The sequence below is a fragment of the Pipistrellus hanaki genome (genome assembly GCF_964339955.1).
Source record: "Pipistrellus hanaki genome assembly, chromosome: 13".
Lineage (NCBI taxonomy): Eukaryota > Metazoa > Chordata > Mammalia > Chiroptera > Vespertilionidae > Pipistrellus > Pipistrellus hanaki.
In genome coordinates, this window is record NC_140515.1 from 46,105,033 (window position 1) to 46,123,179 (window position 18,147).

The 18,147-nt window shown below is 37.8% G+C and overlaps 1 protein-coding gene across 3 annotated transcripts in view; it reads left to right on the forward strand.

Annotated features, from left to right (window-relative positions):
- Positions 1 to 665: 665 nt before the first annotated feature.
- The window catches only part of CMC1 (C-X9-C motif containing 1), a 45,878-nt gene continuing 28,396 nt past the window's right edge, over positions 666 to 18,147 (forward strand). Inside the window, exons 1-2 of one of the 3 annotated variants that reach the window (XM_084902483.1) lie at positions 666 to 879; positions 13,608 to 13,697. In XM_084902483.1, coding sequence (XP_084758609.1) covers positions 861 to 879; positions 13,608 to 13,697 — 109 coding nt within the window. In that variant the 5' untranslated portion in view covers positions 666 to 860. The remainder of the gene's footprint in view (positions 880 to 13,607; positions 13,698 to 18,147) is intronic. The other 2 variants (XM_084902484.1, XM_084902485.1) reach the window with 2 other exon arrangements.

The following is an 18,147-nucleotide window of genomic DNA, read 5'->3' on the forward strand; positions in this document are numbered from 1 at the left end:
GTTCTTAAGGAGGATGGTTACCACCTTACTTTATTTCCCTCACAAAGCATACAGTTTTAATGATCAAGAGTCGGGATTTATACTGCCTGAGGATATTATTTCATTAAACAGCGCCCAGTGAAAAATTTTAACCTCCAGGGAAGCCACAGGCTACTGATTTGGGAAAGAGATAATGCTACTGCACAGGTTGTACCACCTTTATGGTATACTAAACTGTGCATATCTCGCACGTGTGGCTTTTATCACAATTAACAGCGTGTTGCTTGCATCTCACTACCCCGTTAACACGGTGCTCCTCGAGAATGGGGACCTTATTATTATTCAATTATTTTCCCTCGTGTTCAAAATCCTGGTTGTATAACCTGACAAGCACGAAATAGACATTTATAAATGAATGAACGTTAACCAAGAAAAAACAAAGGAAGAGGATAATTCATTTGGTTCTCCCAAAGCGGCAGTGGAGACTGGGGCCTGGATTTAGACCGTGTCACGAAGGAAGGCGCAGTCCCAAAGGTCTACAGCTTCAGCTCCGGGCACCCTGGCGGAGTGGGTCTGAGTTGGCTCCGCCCCCCAGGGCGCGCGGCCACGCCCCTTCCCGGCCACGCCCACTGAGACCTGCGCTCCACTCTGTACAAGTTAGGGGCGGGGCCAGGGGGGCGCAGGCGCAATGGGAGGCGGAAGTAGCTACTCTGGAAGAGGGAAAGGGACTTGCTGCGCTTCGCGAAGGGCAACGCGCTCAAATTCCCGTCCTCCTCCGGGAAGCCCGGGGCGGGCGGCTGCACGTGCGGCCTGGCCCAGGCTCCTCCCCTCCCCGCCCCCTGCCCGGGTGTGGCCTCGCGGCTGCGTTCTCCGTCGCCGAGATGGCGCTCGACCCGGCAGGTACGCGGGCGGGAAGCGGGGGTTGTTGCAGAAGTCTCGGCCCGGGGCTGTAACCGCAGGCCTGCGGGCTGGGGCCGCCCAGGAGAGGCGCTGGCTCTGCGGTGGCACCGCTTCCGCAGACGTCCCCTCCCGCCCGGCCGGCTGCTTAGGGGGTTTGGTCAGCCCCCGTTCCTTCCCTTGTGCTCCGGGTCGTCTTCCCGCTCCTCGTGGTTAGGGTTAGGCAAAGGCATTGGGTTTCTTGTCTAGGCTCCAGTCCATTTGTGGCTTACAAACATTTTCCTCCCCAACGCGACTGGTTTCTTCATCCCCATTCTCTTTTTTTCGCCTCTTTGAGACACAGCCTCCTTTAAATATCTGTAGCCTAACTTAAACACATCAACACACAGGATCGATCCCTGTGGGAAGAGGCAGTTTCTTTGGAAAGGATCACCAAAGTCATCATCATTGTTATTTTAACGTAGATGCTCCCACCCCACTCCCATTTGCAACAGTAATTTTAGTTTCCCTCGAATTCCCGCCCTTAAGGAAGCTGACCTGTGGTATCTTTGCTTTAGGCTCTTTTATGTAAGAACATAGTACAGACAACGTGATTTTTGGAGGAAATGGTGATTGGTATAATTCATTACCTTCATTTTAAGGGCATGAAAACACAAGGCATTGGGAGGAGAAATGGATTCAAACCTTTGGAGATTCAGAAATGAAAAAAAAGTCACTTTGGTGGTCCTCAAGGAGAAAGCAACTCGTATTGCTGACAATAGATTTATTGAACACTATTATCAAACTTCTCAATTATCCAGCAATAGCATGGTATGGTAGATCTCTGTTATACAGATTTGGAAACTGAGGTTGAGAGGATAAAAGAATTCGAAGCATAAAAAAACACATGCAGGTCATACCAATATTGGGCCAGGTGATTGGGTCAGACTTTATGAAGCAGTTAACAATTGATCTGGGTTTTGAAAGATAGAATTGGTGAAGATGTGGCAGAAAAAGCAAATGTGAGTCAGGAAAGTGCACCACGTGATGTTTGGTTGCAGGGTGATTACTTGGATTTGGCTGGTGGGGGTAGGAGGAGTGTCAGTGAGGAGTGAGTATGGAAAGTTCAGATTGGAAAGCAGATGGAGGCCTATACAGTTCTAGTATTTCTGAGCTGGAAGGGACATTCATAGTAACCTCATACCATACAGAGGTTAAAGGCTTTTGTTTGCCTTTATTTTTGAATTTAGACAGGCAGGGAAATTTAGGAAAAAATCTTCATACCTGCTGTCTACTTTCTTACTGTCCAGAGACTCTTAGCCCACTCCAATCTTGTGCCGTGTTCAAGGCCACACAGCTAATTGCTGGTAGAGCCAAGTCTAGCTAGAACTCAAATAATTTCCTTTCCAGCCCATTTGAGTATTTATTGATTAAACAACTACTTGTTGAGTGCCCATTATATGTCATGTATTGTTCTAGGCCCTAGAAAACTGGTAGATAGAACAAGCAACATCCCTGCTTCAAATAGAGCTTGTGTTCTGGTGGTGGAAGAAATAAGACAACCACCACTTCCCCACCTTAGACACACACTTGTATGGACTGTGATAAACACTATGAAGAAGATAAGCAGTGTCCTGTGGTAGATGGTGAAGAGAGGACTATTTTAGATAGTGGTCAATCAAGAACACTATGACGAAGTGTCAATTGTCACCCTGGCTGGGAGGACACGCTGAGTAGATGCTTGGAGACCAACTAAGAGATGTTAGAGATTGATAGGACCTTCTGTTATACTGAATAAGGGTGGTGAGGGAAAGGAAGGTATTAAAAGATAATTCCTCAGGCTTTTTACTTTTAACAACTGGGTGGATGGTAATGGTCAATCTAATGACATGATCACTGGAAACTTAAGACAAAAGCCAGGATGGAAGCAAGATTAAAATGGAAAGTAAGAAAGTAGAGTCAGCAAGAAGAAAGATCTTAGAGAAGAAAATTCTTTATTTGTTTAAATTCCAGAATACAAATGTCAGCTGCTTTTTTTTTTTTTTAACTTTATTTTTATTTGGTTCAGAAGTTGAAGCATAGGCTCACATTTTGATATTTCTCTTGCTTTTTGACAGTCCATACTGAGTAGATAGTTATGCTAAATGAGGTTTCTATAACGACTTTGTTTTCCCGTTGGCTTATATTACACTTTTTGAGATCATAAGTTTGATATTCATTTATCAGTAGTTTTTAAGTAACGGTAGAGTCCACTTTTCTCAAGAAACTCTGAACCCAAGAATGAAATAAACCCAGGTGGCATATTTATTTTTATACATAGTTTTATTTAAACTGTTTTCCTTTATGTTAGCGTCGAGGTAATAATAGCACTCTTTGTAAGTTTATTATCCATAATTGTGTTCATTATTTCCCCTTACTATCTGATTGCTGAGAGGAAAAGCTGGAGAGAGTCCAAAACACCCAGGAAAAGTGGCCTAGTATTTTGAGAAAAATACTAGGGCCTCGATTGCCCAAGCCTCTGGCATGTAAAAATACGCCACAGACAATATGCAGAGTAGAGGAGAACCACTGTTTTTGAACTCTTCCCCTTTTATTGACTAGTCTTTTGGCTTTGTTTTCTTATCAGTCTAATCTTCTGATTCACAGAAGAAATTCTCTGCATCTTTAGCCATAAATTGGACCCATGATTGCATAGTAATAATAGAGAAATATACAGTATAACTTATTCAGTACTAGGACTTAAACATAGTAAATCTTATTCCAAGCTATAGCTTCTTTACCAATTTATAAACCTTTCCACAAATATTGTATATTTTTAGAAATCTAGTAAATGTAGGTGATTGAAAATTTCAAAGGTGGCTTTTTTTTGAATGTATAACCCATGATCATCTCTAGAAACAATGTTAAAAGTGGTGCTTGTTGCCGGGACCAGTTTGGCTCAATGGATAGAGCGTCGGCTTGGGGACTGAAGGGCCCCGGGTTCGATTCCGGTCAAGGGCATGTACCTTGGTTGCGGGCATATCCCAAGTAGGGGGTGTGCAAGAGGCAGCTGATTTATGACTCTCTCTCATTTATGTTTCTAACATTCTATCTCTCTCCCTTCCTCTCTGTACAAAAATCAATAAAATATATATTTTTTTAAAATGTGTTGCTTGTTAAAGTAGAATTTTAAAAAAGATAAAATTATTACACATGCAAATATAAAATGAATACATGCTGAAGATTTTCTTCAACTTGTTAATTAGTGAAGGAACCAATAAAATGTAAAAAACAGTTCAGAAAGTATTTGAGAAGTTAGATACATAGACAGTTTCATAGATTGCTGGCTTAGCTGAAAGCTGGTTTATTTAAAACAGGATCACAAACTATAATCTTCTGGGCCTTTCTCTTCCACAGGTCAAAAATTATTTCTCTCTCTGTTTGACACCTAGAAGTTAAACTGCCCCTTAACAAGTTGTAAAAAAGCCCATTAATGGAAAGTCAAGCCCAGAACTAGTCCTGAAAGAACATCCTGTTAGGCCTTTGCTATTTTCAGATTCCCAATAAATATTCTAACATGATTATATACCCAAATGACAACTCACAGGAATGGGCCTGATCATTTTGATTTCTGATTTTTTTCTAATAACTAGAAGAGACTCCTTCCTTCCTTCCCCCCCCCCCCCCCAACTCTCCTTTAGAATAAGAAGTTTTCCTTCCCCTTCAATTAATAGGGGTTTATTTTCTACTTTTGCACAATAAAGCAGGGGCAGCATGAGAAGTTTCTTTAATCAACGTGTCCTCATCTGTGTGTCTGTCTAATTAGGGGAGGAGGATAGGACAGTAATAGCGCTCAGACTTTTATTTTATAGGAGTAGACATGGGATCAGAGATTTTATGACATTGTATTAGTAGATGTTTAAAGTATATGTATCTTGAGAAGATGTCATTCTAGTAGCTTTTGGCGTCTGGGCTGCAGGAATTCTTTCAGTGGTTCCAGTGGGGATGTAGGTAGATTAGCATTAGGGGTACAGCACTTATATTTACTGGAAATTTTAAATTTTTGAGTTAGATATCTCAACAGATTTGAAAAAAAAATTTGAGCATTATGTAGTTATTGTAATATGTTATGTTGTTGATAAGAAAATTTTTGATTTTATTATTGCTACTATCTACAGGATTTTCTTAGACCTGCATTGTATTCATAAAACTAAAAATCTGGTTAACTTCTACATTTTGTAAATTTCTAAACTTAAAGTATGTTTGTACTAAAAAATACATTGTTTTTTCTCACTCGATTAATTTAACAACCCTCTAATGGATTGTTCACTGAAAGTTGAAAAACATTAGCTTACGTAAAAAGCACAAGAAAGAGTTGACATCAAAGAGAAGTGTGCTGTGGCATTGGAGGGGTTGTCAGTTATGAAATCTCCTGTAAACATTTTAAGGTGTTTGAATTATATTCTAAGAACAGTGGGAAGACATTGCAAGTTTTTAGGTAAGGGGTGACATGTAGAACTTCATTTTGTGTTGATTGACTTTTGATTAGATAGAGGTTATGCTTTCTCAGCAAATACTGCCTAAGTGGTATATTTTTCTCAGAATATCATTTCTGGAGGCACATGATGTGTCTCTGTCTCTCAAAGGTGGTATGAATTTTGATCATGTAGTCAAGGTCTTGTCCCACTGTGAGATCAGGCCTAAACCAGCAGTTGGACATCCTTCTTACAATATGGGACTGCTAGCTCCTAACCACTCACCTGCCTGCCCCTGATTGCCCCTAACAGCTTCTGCCTGCCAGCCTGATCGCCTCATAACCGCTTCCAACAGCTGCTATCCCCTGTTGGCCATCTTGTGGTGGTCATCTATGGTAGCCATCTTGTGATGACATCGCACTGTACCACCTATGCTTTTATTTTATAGGATTATTAGAGCATTTTTGAGCATCTTTTTTTCTCACACAAGATGTCTCTGGCTCAGCTTACACCTACCTGGCTTAGCCGATCCAGGACCAGTCATTTCTCTGACAAGCCCTTGTTCATTTTATTTGGGTACAAATTCGTATACATTGAAAGGAAATTAATTAGAAGAAATATTTTCAAAGCTTGGGAGGGTTCCAGAGTGTGTTGAGACCTTTTCACCCAGTCCCCATAGGACTGTAGGAGGTTGGCTAGCCAGGGAGGAACTGTGGGAGAGCTCCAGGGTATGTCCAGCCCTTCTCAGCCAATCCCAGTTGGTCAGACCCCAGCAGCAAGCTAACCTACCGGTCAGAGCATCTGCCCCCTGGTGGTCAGTGAACATCATAGTGACCGATCAGACACAGCATAGAGTCCTATTCGCGGCGAACGAGAAAGCTAACCACTGGAAGGGCTTCTGTGCTCTGCTTGGATGGGGCGGAGTCTCGGGGTGGTGCAGACAAGCTTGGTTTCTCCTCAGCCCCTCCCTACGAGGGTCTGGTTTCTGAGTCCGGCAGTAATGGCCGCTGGCTTCACACACCTCTGAGAGATCTCTGCCCACTGTCTGACAGTCTGGCCTCTCCCTGTCTGGGGCCATCTATCAGAGCAATAGGGTGGTTCTGTTTTCCTCTCAAACAAGAAAGCCGCGCATTAGCTGTCCGCCTAATCCACAGCATTCAGGAGAAGAGTTTGCAAATAGTGTGATGTGTGATACATTTGTCAGTCCAGATGTGACCAGAACCAACAGTATTGGCGGCCACAAAATCTCAGGTATAAAGGAAGGAGAAGTCACTTTCAGGTGATGGTTTGAGGGAGAACTTTGGGATGGAAAAGTAATTATTGGCTTTGATTGTAGGTAAGTAAACTTTGATAAGAAAATAAGAGGTAGAGCCGAAGCCGGTTTGGCTCAGTGGATAGAACGTCGGCCTGCGGACTGAAGGGTCCCAGGTTTGATTCCGGTCAAGGGCATGTACCTTGGTTGCGGGCACATCCCCACTAAAGGGTGTGCAAGAGGCAGCTGATCGATGATTCCCTTTCATTGATGTTTCTAACTCTCTATCCCTCTCTCTTCCTCTCTGTAAAAAATCAATAAAATATATTTTTTTAAAAAGAAAAGAAAATAAGAGGTAGAAGATAGAAAATAAAGGCAGATGATAGAGCTGGACTTGAACTCCACCAGTTATTTGCTAGATCATGTTGCAAGATTGCTTTGAGCTTTATGAACCTCAGCTGCTTCATAATACCTGCTCATGCACATGATGATGTTTCTAAAACAGTTTCTTCTACATCCCCCTCCTTCCTTTATTCTACAAATATTTGTTGTGCTTCTTCTGTGTACTGTGTAAATGGAAGTGATTTTATTTAGGTGAGGAGGATAACATAACCACTGAGATGGCAAAATGAAGATTTAAATTGTAGAAATGTTAAGTTGGAATCGCAGTGCTGATGGGACATGGAAATTACCAATATATGCTTGAAAATGTGGGTAGACTAGATTTGGAGCTAGAGATAAGCACTGAGAACTCAGCACAATAAACACAATCTTGGAAGATAGAACCTTGTGGGATTGCCACAAAAGGAAGAGGAGCAGATCTTTATCTTGGAAGTATTTACACTTTTTCTGGTATTACTGCCATTACTCAGAATATTTTTGAAACTCCTTTCAAATTTGCTTTTAGCAACTATAGGACACTCACCTTAATGTCCTCCTTTTGTTAAATTTTTGTTCAGAAGGTGAACTTGAATTTGAACCAAGGTTAGCCAAATTCAGTCTGGGGAAGATGGTAAGAGGTTCATCCTGAGAAATGCTACTCCCCTGTAAAGTTATACTATGGAACTGGTTTTCATGTTAACTCAGACTGGCTCTGAAGGTCATGCCAAGAAAGATATTGTGAGTCACTCAATCAAAGGTTGATTCTTTGAAGTAAGCGAATAACTTAATAGAAAAATAATCTCCCCATTTCCTTATCAAAGTAGTACAAAGTTTAGTGAAATATTGTAAAATGAAGAAGAACCAGTAGAGATAGGGTAGCTAGAGGCATTGAGGAACATTCATAGTTTTGAGACATATACTAATGTACATTAGAGGAAAAATATCCAGGTTATTATTGCTGAGAGGCATAGGCTTGCTGTGCTTTACTGCTTTCCCAGATATTTACTTCTGTCTCCCATAACACTGCTGAATTTCTATTAGATATCAATGGGAAACTCTGCTTGTCGGAAAAGATAGTTTTGAAGTTTTACCAAATATATAAATGTGAAACCCTTTTACTTAAGAAATTACGGCCTCAATGGGGATTGCAGCATGTTTCTAAAATTGGCATGACTTATTGCATAAGTTGATTTCCTGCTTTGGTATAATTTTAGATTTGTTGTCTCTTTTTGGCCTCATCTTGGTTAAAGTAACGTGGGTGGAAGAGGAAGTTTTCATACCTAGCAATCTGCAGAATCTCAGGTCCAAGATATAGATGCTTTTGGGAAATGGGCACATCTAGTGTAAACTATGTGTTTATTAGCAATGAAAGCTGGTAGGACAAAGAAGTTCAAATGAAGCTTACGATTGTGGGACACAGGTGGTATCTAAGCCAAATGCTGAGTAGAAATAAGCACATGTACTTCATTTATCTGCTTTTCATATTTTGTAAGAGTTTGAACTTACAAAAAATTAGATTCTTACTCATTAATCCTTTGAAGATGTCTTTCAACTGATAAACCTTTCCTCTTGCTTTTTTTTTTTTTTTAAAAGAATTATTTTTTTCATGGTATGTATCAGCTAATCAGATTTCCATTTAACTTGATTTTCTGATTAAAAATTGAGAAGTATGCAGTTGTGAATTTTGCTTGTTCAAAATTATGCTTCTGAAACAAACAGTTCTATCATCTAAGGGGTTCCATGCTTCACCATAACTGGAAGCTCTCACAACCTTGTTTGCTAAAATCCCTTAAACTGGCCACCATCTCAGGTGTGTAATAGAGCTGTTGAAGAAGATATGGGACCTGTCTTCCATGATCTTGACATTGCCATTTTATCAGAGGCTTGGGTTATTTCACCTCTGTGAGCATCCACTTCATCTGCAAAATGGAATAAAAATACTTATCTGAAAGGGTTGTTGTGAAACTATGGGCCTTCATTGCCCTCATCTTGAGATTTCATAGACAGGCAGGCTGGGATATTGAGGATGGGGGTGTAATCTCTTACTACTGATTTTCTGGAGTTGTGTGTGTGTGTGTGTGTGAAGTTCAAGTATGATTTAAAGGAAAGAAGGTAAATGGAACACTTATCACTGTCTTAATTTTCCCTAAGGATCTCTGTCCATCCCCTTACTCATTTTATTACTGTCATTATTGCAAGAAAGTATGAAGGAGCTGGCAAGAACATGAAAATCTGCTCAGGAGCTTATGTATCTATGTCCTTTTCAGGAGAATTGGAATCTGCCTAGCTTCCTGGTATGAAGGTAGCGATTGAGAGTTCTGGCCTTGTACTATACATGATATCATCTGCCTGGGACTCTTCATTTTGAGACTGTTGGTATGAAATAAAGAAGAGGGCCAAAAGGTCAAAACTGATGCTACTGAGAAGACTTGTAAATTTGCGGCTCTTTGGCCCCTTGAGTGTGCTCTTCCACGGAAGCACATACAGTGTGATTGACACTTCGTGGCCCATGTGCAGAAGTTGGTTTTCGGCCTGTATGAGACTATTTCGAAGAAGTGACGTTAGAACACTCAAGGGGCCAAAGAGCCGCATGTGGCTCTGGAGCCGCGGTTTGCCAACCATTGCTCTAGAGTAAATAGTAGTATAGAAATGTCTTCAGGAGCAAGTAAATGGAACTAGGAAGTTAAAATTTTTAAAAGTGGCAGTATCTAAATAATCAGATTAGCTAAATGAAAACATTTTTATTATTGAAAAGGCACACCTTGCCCTTCAGGTATTACTTCTTCCCAGTGAAAGGTTCTGTAATATTCTGATTTAGATACTGCCTCATTGTTATCTTTGTGGATTCATAAGCAAGTACTGTTGTCAGTAGCCTTGTAATCTAGTGCTGCCATATTTGCAGGAACACATGAGCCCCAAAGCAAAATCTGAGCTAACAAGTTCAGCCATTGGAAAAGGTGAAAATTGACTTTCAGGTGATGATAGAATGTTGAGAAGTTAGAGCTTTGGAAATTTTTCCTGGTGGCATTATTCTGATTCTTTATCTCAGTATAAATTCATGTGACTATATAGTAGCAGACTCAATATTTGATTTTTCTTTTTTGCAGGTTCTTGTACAAATGGATAATATATATGCATCACATTGACATTGAGAGAATCACTGTAATTTTATGAGTAAAGTGCTATATCTAATATTTATAGTATGGAATATAGCTCTGAAATATGTATAAAATCTTAATTAATGGTTGATATGCTACCAAATTCTTTGCAGAATTTATATCTTTTAAAGTGTGTCATTTCTTATTTAATGCCCAAATTAAAACATCCTTTGAAGTGTACCTTTTTCAACTGGCATAGATAACCAATTTTCTAATTTTTATCACCAGATATTAATTCTGCATGTTCTTGTATCCTGTAATAATGTAGTCTTGTGTCTGGCTTCTTTTTCTCAACAAAATTTTAAAGATTCATTCATGTTGAGTGTATCAGTACTTAATTTTGTGGTATTGCTAAGTAGTGTGCAATTGGGCATTTAGGTTGTTTCTGATTTTTAAACAGACTTGTACAGATTGTTTTCTGGATATATATTTTCATTTGTCTTTGGTAAATGAATACCTAGCAGTGGAAAATAGGTTGGGTGTATATTTAACTTCATAGCTTAAAAAGCAGTTTTCCAAAGAAGTTTATCATTTCACACTCCCACCAGCAATAGTTTACGAAAGTTCCAGTTTCTCCACATTTTCCCTAACATTTGGTGTTCTCAGTGTTTTTAATTTTAGTCATTCTGGTAGGTGTAAATGATATCATGGGTTTCATTGGCATTTTCTTAATGACTAATGATTTTAAACACCTTTTTATGTATGTATTTACAGTTTGGATACCTTCTTTTTGAAGTGTCCATTAAAGCCTTTGCTCTATTTTTTATTGGGTTGTTTATATTTTTTATTATTAATATGCAGGTGTTCTCTATACAGTGTGTCCCCAAAAAAGTACATTTCATTTTCAAATGCAATATGAAAAAATGCAATAGAATCTACAGACATAGTGTTATATATTTTTGAGTAGACACAAATTTGATTCAATTGGTCACTTTTATATGGATAGTGAACACTTTCTTCTGATCCATGGCTTGCTGTTTAATAGTTTTAATTTATGAACCATAGCAAATTAATTTTTGTGGGTTCTATGAAGCTGGGGATCAGAGGGTTCGGATAGATTTTTTTCATGTTTATCCAGGTCATTGTTGACAATACTTTTATTTTTTCATTGACTAGTCTTGGTGCATTGGTCAAATTAAATTGGCTGTATACACATAGACGTATTTTTGGACTCTTATTTTGTTAATCTATTGGCTTATCCTAATTATGTCACTATTCCACTACTGTGATTGCTGTAGCTTTTAATACAACTTTCTCATTAGGTAGTGGAAGTCATCCAAGTGTGTTCTTTTTATTTTTATGTTGTTTTGGTTATCTGAGGTCCTTTGCTTTTCCTTCTATATTTTAAAGCTTTTTTTATAACTTAATTTTGACATAGTTTAAACAAGTCATGCTGCAAATTAGTATAATTTCAATGTATATATTCTCCAGCTTTCCTTAATGATACTACCTTAAATAATCATAGTACATATCTTCAGTGAGCATGATACTGCCTTTAAAGGGGCAAAGATTGATATTGGGGGAGAAAAATCATACTATTTCAATGTATAAAGCACTGTTATACATACAGTACATGAACAGATACACAATGTATCTGTGATAGTAACATTTGGGAGGGGGGGGGATTAGGAGATAATGTCTGAAAAAGCTCATTGGGGCAAAATAGTGAAACAGTTGGGACATACTGCTATAATTCAGTATAACTAAGGAAACCAGGAACTGACATTAATATACTATTTACTCAGGTACATATCTGAGTTGAATTTTACCACTTTTTAAAAAATAAATGTTTTTATTGATTTTAGAGAGAAGGTAAACTTCAGATTCTACATATCTGAAAATGTGTTTAACTTTACTCTTAATTGGCTCTATAATTCTTGGATGTAAAGTAATCTCTCTCAGAACTTTGAAGTTACTTCTCCATTATTGCATTCAGGTCTTGCCAGGGAAATACGATGTAATCTGATTCTCATTCCTTTGGGTGGGAAATGTATTTTCCCTTTTGAAGCTTTTAGGATTTTTGTTTCAGAGATTTCATCTAAGTGCGTGTAAGTAATTTATAGTCCATTTCTGTCCAAGGACTCGTGTCTTATTATTTGCTTCAGTATATTTATCATACGAATTTTAAAATAGGATTTTCCGTATTCTTTGAACTCTCTTAGGAGTTGGTTACTTCTTGAGTAATCACAGAGTGTTGTCCTTCATCAAATTAAGGTGATTCTTGGCTGTTTTGTTTTGTTTGCTTTTTGATGTACCCTGTTACCCTCGCTAAGCTGCCTGCATTTAGAGATGGTTGATCACCACATATTACCAGGAAGAGTTTAGGGGTTTCTGGTTGTCCTAGGTGTTATGAGATACTGGGAAACTTCCTGATGAACTTTTGGGGATAATTACCCGTTATTTAACTCTTTTATCCATAGTCTGAAAGCATCACCAGATGTGACTCACTTGGCTCCTACTCACGTATTTCAACCAGTAAAGCTTTAGTTTCCTCAATGAAGTCTTTTGCTCCTTATTTTTGCTGCTTCTGAGCATGGAGCAACAACACCCACTTGTCCTGGAGAAAAACTACTTCCTGGAATCTGATCTCATCTGCCTTTTGTCTTTTAGAGATTCTTGATCATTTTAGTTCCCTGAGAACACTTTTGTTTTTATTTATTTATTTTCTTCTTTTCTTAATCCTTACCCGAGGACATGATTTTATTGAATTTTAGAAAGGGAGGAAGAGGGACATGGAAGTGAAAGAAATATCTATCAGTTGCCTTCCCCACAGGCCCCGATCCAAGATCAAACCTGCAACCCAGGCCTGTGCCCTGACCAGGAATCAAACCGGCAACCTTTCAGTGTATGAACAATGCTCCAACCAACTGACAGACCTGGCCAGGGCACTTTCCATTTGTTTTTCAGGACTCTAGGAATTTAAGGAGCAGGTGGGACTCTGCAGCAGATGTTCAGTCTATTACTTTAATCTAATTGTGGAAGTTGTGTTTAAAATGCACAGAAATCTCACAGGCTTTTTTTTATGCACATAATATTCCACTTTTTCTTCTGCAGTTCTGGCTTTCTTAAACCACTCTTATTACTAAATACATTATTCGTGTGTCTCTTAATCTTGGGTTTCAGTATCGATAAACATCATCATCAACATCTTCTATCGTTGGATCTTAGTATTGATAAAACTCCTCTTGGGGATTATATTAATTAAAAAATTATAATATTTTAGTCTATGACTTAATCTTGATAAGATTACATGAAATATGTTATAGTTTGCAGAAATTTTAGAAATATGTTGCCTATGTCTTACATTTTTTCCTGCTGTATATAAAAATTATTTGGAATGATTTTTAGTGACTGAAATAATCACAATTTTATGAAGTTATAAAATAGTTAGTTTTTAACATATTTGCATAGGCTTTTATTTAAGTAAGCCACAGTGCTTATTCCCTCCCATACAGGTGATTTACTTGAGAGTTACCTATATTAAAGAAATATCTCCTTTTTTTTCAGAGCAGCATCTCAGACATGTTGAAAAAGATGTTTTGATCCCTAAAATAATGAGAGAAAAGGCCCGAGAGAGGTGTTCTGAACAAGTTCAAGGTAATATTCAAATATTCATATAAAGATCAAATACATTTTTTATAATATGATCTGAATTTAATCCTTAGCCTTAGAGTCAAGTAGTCAATGAATTAATATGTATGAATTGTTTCTCACCCTTTCACCGAGATACCAGGGTTTCAGCTTTCAGAACTTCCAGATTATATTGAATTCATTTACAACTTAAAAATATTCTCTCAAATTATTAGTAAAAAATGCTTTTCCCCCCAGAAATATAGCTACATATAGGGACTTAGTGTGAATATTTTGGAGAAACAAGTCACTCTGGTGGTTTTGATAGAGCAAGAAGAAACATAAAACATGTACCTGTTTTCATCTGTCAACATATTCATACAGGAATATATTTCAAGATGATTTTCTCTGGTGTCATTGTCTATTGCTGAATTGTTAATGGAATTCCATAGTACTTATTATGAGTCTGTTGTTTTTTTAATGTTTTATCTTGATGAGTAGAAGCTATTTATGTAAATCAGGGGTAGGGAACCCTTTGGGCCTAGGGCCATTTGGATACTTATAACTTTACTAAAGGCCCCATGCACAAAATTTATGCAAGAATAGGCCTTCCTGTTCTAGCCAGTTTTGCTCAGTGGATAGAGAGCCAGCCTGTGGACTGAAGGGTCCAGGGTTCAATTCCGGTCAAGGACATATGCCTGAATTGCTGACTTGATCCCCAGTTATTCTCATCATTGATGTTTCTGTCTTTCTCTCCTCTTCCTTCCTCTCTGAAATAAAAAAATATATATATATTTAGAAAAAGAAAAAGAAAAAAAAAGAAAGAGAGAGAGAGAAAGAGTAGGCCTTCCTTCCCCAGGCTGCCGGCACTGGCTTTCTTCTGGCACCTTAGCCTTAGAGTCAAGTAGTCAATGAATTAATATTGACTTAATTTTTTTTTAAATTAAGGTCAGGGCACATGCCTGGGTTGCAGGTTTGATCCTGGGTCGGGGCCTGTGGGGGAGGCAACTGATAATATTTCATCCAGAAGGTCATCCAGAAGGACATTCAACTGTCTGATCTAATTAGCATATTATGCCTTTATTATTATAGATTCTCAGGCCATACAAAATTATCAACTTAAAAATTATCCTGTTATATTTGGTCAAACATTTAATTACCTCACCCCTAAAGCCTTGGCAGGTCCAAACCAAATGATTTTGCTGGCTTTATATGGCTTTCGGGCCAGGCATTCCCCACCCCTGAAAATGGATGTATGCTTACTTAGAGAATGTTTTAAAATATTTTAATACAACCTTGCTATATTCTGTAAATCTAGAGATGTATTGTTGATTAATATGTAACATGGTGAAAAATGTAAGCAAACCAGTGGGAGGTGAAAATGAGGCTATAAATTATTAAAAAGTCAGTTGGCAGTATTACTGTAGAAATGTCTTTTAAAAATAATCTACCTCTTGGAATGGTCAGCTAAAAAAAATAGTGTAAAATTTTGCTAAGGTAGGCTATTTTCCTGGCTCCCCTTCATTAATTTCCCCTGTAGTCTTCTTCAGTGATAGACCACAGTAATTTTAGTGGGAGTGATGAGCTGCCACTTCACTACAGGTTTCTCTAGGGAAGTCAGGCTGTGTCAACTGTAGTTTTGGGACTTTGGCTGCTGGGAATATTTCTATTCCTCTGATGTCTCTCCTTAGAGAATGACCTTTGTGATAAATGGATGGAGGCAGTAAAAAAGAATAGTTCCTCAGAACTGACATTGTATGATGGTCATTTCTGTGTCTTATATGACTTATTTGGACATATTCCAGTTTAACTCCATTTGTAAATTAGATTTAAATTAAATTCATCTATATATATAATCTATATATATAAAAGGCTAATATGCAGAGTGTCCCCACAGGAGTTAGACCGGGAGACTGGGAGTTCTATCGCTCATTATGATGTACACTGACCACCAGGAGGCGGCACAGTACAAAGGAAGGCCCCAGCCAGCAGTCAGGGAAGGGAGGCCGAAGCTGGCAGCCAGAAGGCCCCGATGGGCCCTGATCATCAGCCAGGCTGAGGGGCCTTACCCATGCATGAATTTTGTGCTGTGGGCCATTAGTTTATAAATAAATTTGTTTATAAATTACCAATAATTTATTAGTGTCATTCTGTGCTATTGTTTTTGCTTTCATTATGAATTAGCTGCTTAATCAGAGCACTTGCCTTTTATACCCCTTTACTCTCCCATGTGTCAGGAAAAATTAACCCATTGGCACCTGCAGGCAGGGTTCAGTGCACATCTGGCATTGGCAGGTATGCCGATAATCTCAAGAGATAATCTTTCACTTGCCTCATAGAACTTTAAAATATATATATATATATATATATATATATATATATATATATATATATATATCCTGTGTTAGGGTTAACTTTTCACTACCAGGAAAATATACTTTAATAAGTAATTGGTCTAAAGTTATAAATATGAGTTGTATTTATGCAGTCTTATAACACATTAATTTGATACCTAGAGTTATATATTAACTTTTTACTCCCATAATTCAGATGAAAATGCAGAATGATTGTGTGGCTTTGGGTTTTAGAACTGTCTTTTCTTACTGGTAGATGATGAACTGTTTTTGAAATGTAGGAGAATATAAGTTTAAAGTATTTATTTGTTTGTGTTCCACAACTACCCACTTTGTAATGGTACAGAAAAAAATGTTTAATTTTTGCTTCTTCATAAAATATTACGTTGTTTAGGCTGTTGACATGGTTCAGTTTCTCTTATTAACGTACATAAAATCTTCTGAAAATTGAAAGCATCTTAAAACTTGGGTTATTTCAATGCATTTGTAATTATTAGAACATGTTATAACCATTGATTTTTTAACAATTGAAATTTTATAGATAATCATATATTGATTTTTTTAGGCCATATGGTCCAAAACAGTGTTTTAGAGTCTAAAATTAATTACTTTATAAAGCAATAATCCTTAGTATTCTTCCTGTTTAACCTTGTGAATTAAGAAAGAACATACATTGCTATTATTTAAGTGGCCGAGCAACAGCTACATTTAAACTGAACAACAAGATGCAAATTAAAATCAGGATACTTCTGTTATAATTTATTTACTATTTATCACCTTTGCTTTATTAAATAATTACAGGATTTTATATAAAAGCATTTTACATTGTTCTTAGATAAAGATATAGGAATTTTAATAAGTGGTCTGACTTTCTGCTAAATGCCTGAAATATGATTATGTAGGAAAGCTTTTCTGTTTGATTTTTTTTTCTCATGTCATTGCAACCCAGTTGATCATAAGAATTGGGTCAGGCTGCCAGCAACTTAGGTTTGTGAAGGGAATGGAACAGCTTTTTGAGGGACAAAGAGAAATGAAATCACTTTCAATGAAAGCAAGATGCCTCATTATAGTCACCAACAGCAGTTATTGACAGCTACACTTCCTATTAACAAGGAGCATTTAACTAAGAGTTTGGCTGTTGGATCTTTGGACTTGATCTAATTTGCTAGCATTAATTAGTTTCTTTTGAGCACAGACACTTGGTGCTCACAGCTATAGATTTGGAGGGCTAATTAGGATAGAAAATTGAACAGAGTGGGGTAAGGCATTAACCTTCAACCATTACCAGCTGGGACACTGATAAAGACCACAGAGTCCAAATGCTCCCTATTGGTGTGAAGAGTACCCTAATGAATATCAATTTCAGCCAGGTTGCTATATACTTACTACTTTTCTCTTCATTATAAAGTTTAACCAACTTCCATGATACCTTCATTATCTATATATACACTATTGTTTTTCATTATACACTGATTTAGTCTGAGTTGCACATTTCACCTTATGTTTTAAACATAAAATTTATCGTTAGTAGCAGATAATATTTAGAATATCTCATCGTACAGTAAAATTTAACTTTTATCTACAATGATATGATTCTAATTCTATATTGAATTTTTATAGTCTCCCCCTCCTGAAAGCCAAAACAGAAGTCCCCTTCCACCAAGCATGATGGTGGAATCATTTTTTTTCTTGGATCTGGGAGTTAATGACCTGTGGCTTTAGGGAAGTGGTTGATGACCTTTGGAGGTTACTTTCCACTCTGTGACTTTTTCCAGGTTTAAATATTTTTACTGTTTTCACAGAGGAAGAGAGAGGGAGAGAGAGATCCAAACATCAATGATGAGAGAGAATCATTAATCGGCTGCCTCCTGCAAGGCCCACACTGGGATCAAACCCGAAACCCTGGCATGTGCCCATGACCAGAATCGAACCTGGAACCTCCCCATACCCCAGTCCTTAGGCTGACACTCTATTCACTAAGCCAAACCAGTCATGGATCCCATGTGTTTTGACACTTTGCTAATTTAATGATTTGTATTTTCTATGTTAGTAATATTTTAAAAAAAATTTTTGTCATGTATATTGGTAAATTATGCATTCTAGTAATTATAAATTTCACTTCT